The sequence below is a fragment of the Falco peregrinus genome, chromosome 5, assembly GCF_023634155.1.
Source record: "Falco peregrinus isolate bFalPer1 chromosome 5, bFalPer1.pri, whole genome shotgun sequence".
Taxonomy (NCBI): Eukaryota; Metazoa; Chordata; class Aves; order Falconiformes; family Falconidae; genus Falco; species Falco peregrinus.
Window position 1 is genome coordinate 65,014,327 of NC_073725.1, and position 11,569 is coordinate 65,025,895.

The window sequence follows — 11,569 nt, forward strand, 5'->3', positions numbered from 1 at the left end:
AAGTGCTGATAGCCTGATGAATAGAGTTAGAACTTGTAGGGCACAAGCCCTGGGAACAAAGGAACAAGCTAACTGCAGACCCCTGAGCCATTACAGTTGAGGAGGCAACCAGATGGACAGAGAAACAAGTAGCCAGATAAGGGAACGGATAGCACCGATATGTAATTTGTTAATCAAGAAAGCCACGTAGAAAGAAGCCCCCTAATTTTGGAACAGAAATTGTTGCTATGTCAAGGTAAACCAATAAGTTCCTATTGTTCTGACGGTGTGCCCTAAATATCAACCAATCAGTGTTTTTTACGCTTAAGATTTAACCAATCAGTGTGTAATATGTAGAAGGTAGAAACATATATATGTGTAAGAAAATCACTAATAAATGGACAACTTGCTTGCATCAAGCTGCGTCCCGTCTCTTCATTTGCTGCAGTCTTAAAGGTACAGGACTAAGTCTTTGAAGTCAACTAAATTGTCTGCAGGTCCTCTGCATTCCCCAACATTTCCCCCTTTTTGTTTTTGAACAGCTAGTACCATTTCTGCCATGTGCTGCAGGGACCTTGCAAAGATGATGGCAACCAAGGCAACAGCAATCGAAGAATACTGCCAATTGAGTGAATTGATGCCCCAAAGGATGACATTTTCTCAGATTTTGATAACGTGTTGCTGCAATGGGGTGCCTAAAATCCATGCAGCACATACCATCACTATCCTCACAGCCGTGTCCTTGAGCCAACATCAAAAGGGTAATAGTTGCTCTGTTTTGTATGTCATAGTGGCCAATTTGACTCACGTTCTTAACTGCCTAACAAACAAGGTGATTTAACTCTTGAATGCTTTCCCTGCTGTTGCTCCGGATAAGAGAAGAACCACTGCAATACGTTCCCATCAGTTCCATAAATCAACTACATCATTACATGCTTCATCCAAAGTTATATTGCGTTTGAGCACATTATGCTTATCAACATGTTGACGTGTTGATTTGTGCGGGTGTCATGGTCCCATCATGGCCTCCTACTACTACAGCATCTACATAAAAACAACTATCAACATTCAAAGTGCAAACAATATCAACCTCTTTTGGATTAACATTATACAGAGGTAATCATCCCAAATATCAAGGCTTTCAGTAACATTCTTTGTTCCCCCCATTCTTTGTCAAAATCTTACATTCACTTTTTTGCAACAATGTCTGCAAGTCAGTTTGAGGAAGGGCACACCAAACAAGGACTGGTTCAGTAAGGAGGCCACACATTAGTTGTTGTGTTGACTGGCAGCAGCAGTGCTCCCATGGTCTGGCACGCTAAGCCTAGGCCGCACACAGCGAGCAGGTATCCATCACGGACCTTCAGCTGTAGAAACACAAGCATAACTCTCCCCCAAGTTAACAATTCAAGCAGTCCCAACCAATGACCGGTACGAGGGTCTTTCATGCGTACTAAGACGCCTTTGTGCTTTTGCTGCTTGTCACCAATTGACACCATGTGCTGCACAATGGGAGGCACCGCATGGTCAGCAGAGATTTTCAGAAAGTGTAAAACATAACATGCTTTCTCTAATCGTGCCCCTGGGGTCATTCCCTTCATTCCCCCTTTGCGTTTTCCAAGGTGGCATTTAAGAGTACCATTCATGCGTTCAGCGATGACTTGGCCCCTAGGGGAATAGGGAATACCAAATTTGTGGGAGATCCCCCATTGGGAAAGGAACTGACTGACGGGCCTGGAATTATAGGCAGGTCCACGGTCCGTTTTGATTTCAAGAGGGACACCGAGCACAGAAAAAGCACGTTGCCAGTGCCGAATGACGTCACGACTGGTCTCACCTGTGTGGGCAGTAGTAATCATTGCACTAGAATATGTATCTCTTTTTACCATGGACATATTTTTGTCTGCCAAACTCACTGTAATCAGTTACATCTGTTTGCCAGAGCTGTAAAGCTTGAAGGCCTCTAGGATTAACTCCCTAATTTGGCACAGAAGTAACATTTTGACAGTCTGGGCAGGCTGCAACAATGCTGCGTGCAGCTGCCTCAGAGAGACCCTATTGGCCAAATTGATGATACAAGGATTGCCAATTCAGATGATAGAATTGGTGGGCTAACATGGCTTGCTGATGGACGTCAGGAAGAGGTGCTGACAGAGCCACAGAAACTAGAGCATCAACTCTAGCATTGCCTTCAGTTACAAAACCAGGTAGGGAAGTATGGCTACTAACATGCATAACATAATACGGAGAATGGTGTTTCTGAATCTCTTCCCAAACTAAAGTCAAAATTGCAACAAGCTTGGGATTGTTGACATGGCCAAGGACAGCCCTGTCTAACTTGGGAAGGAGGGCTGCCACATATGCCGAATCAGTAACAAGATTAAGAAGGCCTGGAAAATACTGAAATGCCAAAGCCGCAGCCTGTAACTCTACGACTTGTGGGGATCCTTCCTGATATACAATTTGGGAATGCCATTGCCCATGTTTTTTCCAAGCGACTGCGTCTTTTCCCATTTTTCCAGACCCGCCTGTAAACACTGTATCACCTTTGACCGGTCGTCTCTGACTTCGTTGCTGTGGCTGCAAAGTTAGATTTACAATCATTTTCAAAAGTGGATTGGGTGGATGGTGGTACTGAACTTGCCCTGGAAAATTGGCAAGAGCCACTTGAAGGGCAGTAGAGTTTAATAGTGCCCAATCAACATAGAATTGTTGTACAGGGATAATTACAGTTGGTGGATTAAGTACATTCAACTCTAAACATCTTTTTCCGATTTTTATGATCAAATCGGCAACAAGTTCGTACAATTCAACAGCACTTTTCTTAGGCTGCAAAGGCAGAAACAACCACTCAGGTACATGCAGTGGATCTTGCCAAGCCTGGTTCCGCTGCGCCAACATAGCATAAGGGGAAGATTGTTCCATTAAAATAAAACCACTTAAAGGAAGCGTGATATCTACACGCCACACATGTCGTGAAGAGATCAACTGTTGACTTCTTTCACAAGTGCCAAGGCTGCAGGCATTAAATACCTTGGGGCTAAAAGATCTGTGTCTTCTTTTAAAAGCTGCAAAAGAGGATGCATTTGTTCATTAGTAAGGCCTAAATAAGGCCGTAGCCAATTTAGCATTCCTGCAAGTTTTTGGACATCATTCAAAGTCTTTACATCCAGATTCAATTTGATAGGTTGTGGAGACACAGTTCCCTTCAGCACATTCATGCCCAGATATTTCCAGGGCTCTTGCCTCTGAACTTCTTCAGGAGCTACATTCAATCCAAATTCTGCTAAACTATGTCTGGCACCCTTCTCAGCTGTCTCCAGCAGCTCTTTGGACGGTGCTGCTAGCAAAATGTCATCCGTGTCATGATTAACAGTAAACATCTTGGTATTTGTCTCTCACTGAGCTCAGGGCTTGGGCTATAAACCATTGACAAATGGTTGGTGAGTTTCTCATGTCCTGAGGCAGCACGGTCCAGTGGTACCTTGTTGTGGGCTCAGAGTAGTTCCAGTTGGTACTGTAAAAGCAAACTTTGCTTTCTCTTTTGGATCTAAAGGAATGGTAAATAAACCAATCTTTCAGATCAATAACTAAAATATCCCATTCCGTTGGCATGGTGGTGGCAGATGGCAACCCTGGCTGCAAGGCCCTCATAGGGGCCATCACTGCATTGACTTTACGCAGGTCATGCAACAATCGCCATTTACCAGACTTCTTTTTTATCACAACTACAGGGGTGTTCCACAGGCTATGTGATTCTTCAATGTGGCCTGCGTCTATATGGCTGTTACTGATTCGTCTAAACTAATAAGTTCCTATTGTTTTAACGGTGTGCCTTAAATATCAACCAATCAGTGTTTTTTACGCTTAAGATTTAACCAATCAGTGTGTAATATGTAGAAGGTAGAAACGTATATAATTGTAAGAAAATCACTAATAAACGGACAACTTGCTTGCATCAAGCTGCGTTCCGTCTCTTCATTCGCTGCAAGAGGTTCCTAAAAGCCATGTGGGAGGCTCAGCTCCTTGCCATCACCCAGGCTGCCGGCACAACTTGTCTACGGGCTGAAGCAGAAAGCAGGGAAAGGGGAGCGGGCACACACCCCACGGGTTTCCTCGGCCCTTCTGGCCATGCCTTGAGGGGAGGGAAGACAGCTGGCCTTTAGCCGGAATGGCACAAGCTTCCATGGAGCTAACCAGAATGGAGTTTCTGGTTACAGAGGCACCTGCGGCCTTCGGCCTGCGGCTTTTCACTACGGCATGTCGCGCGTTGTGGGTGGCACAGATGCCCAGCCAGGGGCCTGGCCCTGGATCGTCAGCATCGAGGCTCCCTTGGAAGGAGGCACGGCGCACATCTGCGGGGGTTCCCTCATCAGCCCACAGTGGGTCCTCACATCAGCCCACTGCTTCATCGAGGCCAGGTAAGGAGGACCAGGGATCGGGGCTAGCCCCACACTCTAGCAGGTGCCCTGAGCACAGCAGCACGTGCTGCAGCATGTCCTATTGCCCTGCAGTACGCCCAGTGCCTGGGCACTCCGCAGCCACCTGAGAGGCTGCTCAGGAGAAGGCTGGGCTCATGCCACTGCTTCCCAGCAGCCTCCAGCTCGACACTGCTTGAGCCCAAGGAGCACGTGCTCTGTCGCACCCTCCCAAGCACTGCTTTCCTCTCTGCCTCGCCAAGCAGAAGGCAGGGCGACTGCTGTGCTGCTGCAGCATGTGGCTCTGCTCACTCTGAGCCCTCTCTCCATCTGCCTTCCAGGAACATCACCATGTGGCAGGTGGTGGTAGGTGCCACCCGGCTGACCCAGCTGGGACCTGAGGCCCAGGTGCGCAACATCAAGCAGCTGCTGGTTCACCAGCACTTCAATAATATCACGTGGAGAAACGACATTGCCTTGCTGGAACTGGAGCAGCCTGTCCAGTGCAACAGCTACGTACAGCTTGCCTGCGTGCCCGATGCCTCGCTGAGAGTCTCGGAGCTGACAGAGTGCTACGTCAGTGGCTGGGGTGCCAGGACTGCAAGAGGTGAGCTCCCAAAATGTAGTCACGTTGCGAGCGCAAGCTTGGCCAGCTTGGGGAGGCAGGTTGCTCTTCCTGACGGCAGAGGCGAAAGCCAGAATCAGGCTGTGGGGACGTATGCCTCTTAGAGAGGGGGGCGTGAGCCACTGACCCAGAGCAAGGCAGAAAGGAAGGAGCGGTCCAGCGCCTCCCCACATGCAAAGCCAAGCCCCGGGATAGGGCTTCAGTCACGCAGGGAAGGAGAACTGGCAATGAGCTGCTGGATGTTCATTCCTTTCTGTGCTCTTCACAGCTGGAGGATCGGCGTATGTGCTGCAGGAGGCCCAGGTGCACCTCATTGATGCCGGGGTCTGTAACAGCAGCGGCTGGTACAGAGGGGCCATCCACACCCACAACATCTGTGCTGGCTATCCGCAGGGTGGCATCGACACCTGCCAGGTAGGAGCGTGCTACAAGCCAAGCCCCGGCAGCACGGGCAGCCCCGCCACAACCGCCCAAACCTGCACCGTCACGGGCTTTTCCTGGCCACTCACACTCCCATTGCTGTATCCCCACTGCTGAGGGCCTAAACCCATTTCCCCATGGGTAGGGCCTTTGCCCAGGGCCTGCCTGCCTTGTCCCAGAGGCCTGGCACTTTGTTCACAATGCCCACCCAGTGCCCTTGGCAGCCCAGAGCTTCACCATCCCAAGCCAGACACAGCCTCCTGACACACCTGCAGCACCAACGTGCCGCAGGAAGAGCGAGCCCTGCCTTACAGGCCCACCGCCCCCTCCCAGGAAAGCTTCTCCAGAGCTTGGCTGGCCACTAAATACAGCTCTGGAAGTGCCATGAGAGGGAAGGAGCCAGCCACTGGGCTGACGGTGGCCACCCAACAACCCCTTCATCCTCTCTCCTCTGCTGCAGGGGGACAGCGGTGGGCCTCTTGTGTGCCAAGACAAGAGCGCTGACTACTTCTGGCTTGTTGGCCTGACCAGCTGGGGGATGGGCTGTGCGAGAGCAAAGAAGCCCGGAGTCTACACCTCCACCCAGCACTTCTACAACTGGATCCTGGAACAGATGGGCCTGCACACAGCAGTAGCGACTACGGCAAGGCCGCAGCCAGCCTTCACCTCCACCCCCGTTCACAGGCCAACACCAACAGAAGCAGGAAGGTTTATACCCTGCCCACTTCCAGTGCAGAAGCTGTGGGATTTCCTTTCTTGGCTGCAGAAGTTGGTGCAGTTCCTAATAGGAGAAAGGTTTGATCAGCAGGACGGAGAGGATCCAGGGCTGGCTGCAGCGCACCACCACCACCATTTCCCGCTGGGGCAATGCCTGCTGATGCAAAGGCAGCCTCAGTGTCAAAGGCCTGCTCTGTCCTGCCCGCGCTCCTCTCAACGGAAGAGCTCAGCTGGCTGAGTCCCTGCAATAAAGTGTTTCAGTTCTGTGGCTAACCAGGCGCCAGTCCTCTTCAGTCTCGTGTGCAAGGCCAGGACTTCCACGCCCGGCACCTGCCGGAGGAAGCAGGCTGCAGGCAAACAAGTCGGGCACAAAGGGTCACAGCAAAGGGCTGAAGCTCTGCCTGCTCAGCAAGAAGGATGAGGGTGCAGTGGAACAAGGGAAGGCAGGTCATTGCGGGGCTCAGGGCCTTGGGGATGGCAGCTGGAAGCACAGACTGCCTTAGGCCCGCTCCTGGTGGGATCCCTGTGTGCGTCTGTATGAGGCGCAAGCGAACTTGAACGTGGACTCTCAGGGCCCAGGAAACACAGATCTAGAAAGACCCAAGGCTTGCACCAGGCACTGGTGAGGGAGCCTTGGCCTTGAGCCCCACATATGACATGGACTTAATTTCTAGACAGTTATCTGAGGCATCTACGAACACGCTGTGCTTATGAATCCAGGGAGTGAGGCTGTGTTTCTGTTTCAGTAGCCTCATCCTCTGGTCTCATGGTTTAATGCCGGCTGGCAACCAAGCACCACGCAGCCGCCTGCTCACTCCCCCTCATCCGGAGGGCTGGGGAGGAGAATCAGAAAGGAATGTAAAACTTGAGGGTTGAGATAAGAACAATTTCATAATTTAAACAGAATAAAGAGGTAAGAACATCAGTAATAACAATGATAATAGTAATAATTAAAATGGAAAGGTGGAGGAAAGGGGTAAAATCCAAAGGAAAAGGGAAAAGGGGAGAAAACCCCCAAGTGATGCACAGTACAACTGCTCACCACCTGCTGACTGATGCGCAGCCAGTCTCCGAGCAACGATCCCTCCCCAGCTAACCCTCCTACTTTCTATACCAAGCATGACGTCCCATGGTATGGAATACCTCTTTGGCTGGTTCAGGGCAGCTGACCTGGCTGTGTCCCTTCCCAGTCTCTTGTGCTCCCCCAGCACTCTGGCTGGCAAGGCCCAAGAATCCAAAAAGTCCTTGACTTTAGTATAAACATTACCCAGCAACAACTAAGAACATCAGTGTGGCTATCAACATTGTTCTCACATCACAGGCAAAACACAGCACTGTACTAGCCACTAAGAAGAAAATTAACTCTATCCCAGCTGAAACCAGGACATGTGGAAACCCAGGAAAGGCCTGGACTGCATTCACATGGATGTAAGCAGTGGCTACATCTGCAGGGATACTTGTCAAGGTATTGCTTTGTCTGTGTCAATCTGTTTTGCCCTTTCATTGTGGCACTCTCTCTGTGTGTATGTGCGTGTCTGGCTCTTTGGAATGCAGCTGCACGCACGTGGGAAGATCCATTTAGGCTGGCATAGGAGCAGCCCCCCAGGTGCCCACCTCATTCAGATCAACCAGACCTGAAAGGAGAAATCCCACAGTGTTCAGAAGCCTGCTGGCTCTGGCTGCTCCGTAATGGAGTGGGCAAGGAAACCCAAAGCAACTCTGCAGCAGAGATCACCGGGTGGGCAGGGAGGCAGCTCTGACTGCCCCACAAACAAAGCAGCGAAAGCCATTTATCCTCGCATCCTCTTCCTGAGCTTTCCCCAACACCATTCTTTTACCTTCAGCAAAATCTCTCCCTATTACCAGCAACACTGCCCTGAAACCAGAAATTGCACATCCTCTTCTTCATTCTCCCCTTTCAAACACCTTTTCCCAACACTACAAGCAGAACAACACCAAGGCAATTAATAATTAACTTCCCCTCCATCATTATCAATACATTACCATCAAGTATCATGAGTGTATGTTTACTTCTTGTTCCATGATTGTTTCTCAAGGCCAAAAAACCAAACCCACTTATGGGACTTCTTCCCATTGTCCTTTGCATGTACCAAAAGAACATGAACTGCCATGCTGTATTGGAGATTATGCTTCCCTTTCCTAGGCCATTTCTCTTGATCACCTAAGGTATACAAGGGCCACCAGTGATGACAATATTCGGCCCATTTTGTCTGAGTGGGGGGGTCACCCCAAAACTTGCTCCAGCATCTTAATAAACAACCCAAAAGAACTCTGAAGAACCAACTCCATCTAGCAGAATGACCAGATCCCATGTGTACAAAGTTTCAAAATCATAAACGCTCAATACCTAAACCAGACCCTGCAAACAAAACTGGACAGAGGCAAAATCCAGCAAACAAAATCCAACAAAGTTTCACCTGAGCGTGAGGCAAAATCCGGCCTCTGGGCATCCGCGTAACAGCATATGGATTGGACAATTGTGCACTTCAAATATCCCGGGGGGACTCTGACCCACCAGGGGGACTTCAACCCGCAATGCGATACGACTTCTTTGTAAGCAACCTCAGTGTTTATGACCATGTCGCTGTTATCCCAGAGAGCTGTCACGGAGATTCACCTGGCCAGGGAATCTCAGAACCCTGGCAAAACTACTCCGGTGCGTGCTTGCGGGGCTCACGATTTCTCTGGTCTGTCGAGATTCCGGAAAGCGGGTCCCGTTTGGTCACCATGTTCTGTTACCGAAAATCATAACCAAGAAAGCTCTCTGAGCCAAAGGACAGTTTAGGAAGCTGACAGTGGTTTATTGCCATGCTGGATGCACGGTGGATTTTTCCTCCTAACCCACACACCAAGTTCTCGAGGGTACACATTACAGAGGATAATACGGCACACTGGAAGGACACGCTGGAGCAGCTCAAGGAGAAGGTGCTGCCGACAGAGGCCCATGATGCGGCTGGGTGAGTGCAGTGGGGATGGGGATGGCTTTGGGCATCTCGCCCTGTTCCTTCCAGCTATCCCAGCTGGTGCTCGCGAGGTACCCTGGCATCGGAGCACTTTAGCCAGCAAAGTGTGGGGATGCTGATCAGGAATCAGTGCCTTTTCCTCCCACCGGTAGCAGGTTCCTGACATGAAAGGAGGCAGGAGGAGGGGGCACGTGCAGGACAGAGCCCTCCCAAACCAGAAGTGGGAGTGGGTGCAGAGGCTTTCTGGAGCAAGGCTGGGGGGTGACGGCTCATCTCCCCAAGCAGGGGTGTGACATGCAGTGCTGGGGAGCTGGGTTGTGACCTGCTCTCCTGGCAAGGCGCAGGGGGGTAATTAGCGCTGACGAAGGGATGGAAGCGGTGTGAGGGCTGGTTTGGATGGCAGGCATGGGAGCCTGCGCCCTTCCCCTCGCACCCCTGCGCGCCCTGGGCAGCCACAGGTGTGAGGGTGTCTGCCTGGGGGGAGCAACCCTGCCAAGGTCCCTCTGCAGCCCTACGTGCCTGTGGGGGGGTGGGGACCCTTTCGTGGCAGCAGCAGGCAGGGGATGCCTTTGGCTACAAGCCTGTGGGCTTTGGGGCGCTGCTTTGAGCCAGGGTTGGTTGTTTGCCCCCTGTCACCCACCCGTGGCTCCTGCCTTCTCCAGGAGAATTACGGCCATCCCATTGCTGCCGCCGCTGACCCCTGCCTCACTGGGCACCCGGGTGCCATCATCAAGCAGTAGCAACGTCAGCATCACGGCCACAGGTAGGGGACACGGGGACCCATCCCCGGCCCCTGGGGATGTCATACCACAGCAAGGGAGGGCTCTTCTCCGGGTGTGGGCAGAGGGTCTGGGGGTGCCTGGGCAGGGCAGGGGAGCAGAGATGTGCTGGGGAGGGTCAGCTGTTCTTGCCCCAGGCCTGTGGGGTCCTACAGCCTTGCCCGGCGCTGCCCCATCGAGCCCATTTTTCTGCCTCAGTGGTGCAGAAGCCACGTGATGAGCTGTGCCTGGTCTCAGCCTGACCTCAGGTTTGCTGGGGCATCAGGTGCCTCCTGTGAGATAAGTCACCAAAATTCAGCTCCGCAGCAGCCTCACCCACCGGGTGCTCTACGGCCACTCCAGCCCCCTATCCTGTGCCCCATCAAGGTAGGGATGACAAAGGTAGGGATCTGGAGGGGCGACCAAGGCTGGGAGGGTGATGCTGTGCACTGGGAGGGATGCATGACTCAGTTTCCGCAGGGAGAGCTGGGTGTGGGAGGGTTGCCTGGGCATGCTGAGTTCAGCCCCATGTGTCAGCCACGCTGCTCTCTCCTCAGCACGACAAGATGGAGCTGTTGGGCCAAGACAGCCGCATCCCCAGGGACTGGCAGGACAAGCAGCTGCCTGTGATTGTGGGCAAGGAGGGTACAGCTAAGGCACGCTTGGGGAGGGGATCCAGCGGGTGCCAAGGGGGCAGAAGTGTTGGCATGAAGCCATATTCACCCTGGCGCCCCCCAGCCTGCCTCCCTCTGGTCTTTCTTTCAGGCTTCCCGAGGGACAAGGCCAAGCTGTCCCCAAGGCAGAGGGATGCCCGGGACACCGGCCACCTGCTCTCACAGCCCCGGAGGGTTGGGTCCTTGAGCTGCCAGCTGGGTATGGTCTGTTGGGGTACCGGGGGGGAGAGGGCACCCTACTGTCAGCCAGTGGGTGGGGGCGAGCAGGGGTCGATGCCCCCAGCCAGGCAGGGTGGGATGGAGTCTGGAGTGGGATGGGGACGGGTGAAATGGGATGGAGGGGGAGGGCTGGCGCATGGGGCAACTGGTCCCCACATTGGAGCTGGAGTGAGGTGGGTGGCCATGGTGGGGCAGCCCTGGCCAGTGTGGGACTACAGCCTGTCTGCTTCAGGGTGGGGGCCAGGACCATGTTTCAGGGTGTCTCTGGCCGGGCAGGTGCCACTGCTGCCTGCCCCGTCCTGGGCTGGCAGAGCTGCACACAGCCATTGCCCGCCCCTAGGGCTGCAGGGGGGCTGAGCCCTGATTCTCGACCCCAGGCACCGTGGCCTCGCTGGAGCAGAGGCCAGCCTCATTCCATGGGCAGCTCTGCCAGGCGCCACCGGGGCTCCTCGTCCAGCCCCTTCGGAGTGACTCCAGCACCACGGCAGCTGAGCGGGACTGGGGGTCCGCGAGCAAACCCACCCCACCGAGCAGGAGAGCAAGCAGCTGAAGGCAGTAGCAATAAAGGATGACGGGCAGTGCAGTGCCTCTGTGGCCTGAGTGGGGTGGCTCTGGGTTGGGATCTTCCCCTCATGCATAAGGGGTGGCTGGCAGCACCCCTTATTCTGCGGGCACGTGGCACCAGAGGAGCTGCTGGAAATTGCCCCTGTCCAAACCCTTCCCAGGGCCTGTGCCAGCCCCGTGCTGCCAGGCTCCCCCTGACCCCCCCGACCAC

At 53.0% G+C, this 11,569-nt stretch overlaps 1 protein-coding gene across 1 annotated transcript; it reads left to right on the forward strand.

Annotated features, from left to right (window-relative positions):
- Positions 1-4,056: 4,056 nt before the first annotated feature.
- On the forward strand, positions 4,057-11,344 carry LOC129784527 (acrosin-like). The gene is made up of 7 exons (XM_055805165.1): positions 4,057-4,400; positions 4,739-5,022; positions 5,297-5,436; positions 5,903-6,237; positions 9,806-9,906; positions 10,667-10,774; positions 11,172-11,344. The coding sequence occupies exons 1-7, from the start codon at positions 4,240-4,242 to the stop codon at positions 11,342-11,344; spliced, it is 1,302 nt and encodes a 433-aa protein (XP_055661140.1). The 5' UTR covers positions 4,057-4,239.
- The last annotated feature ends 225 nt before the right edge of the window (positions 11,345-11,569 follow it).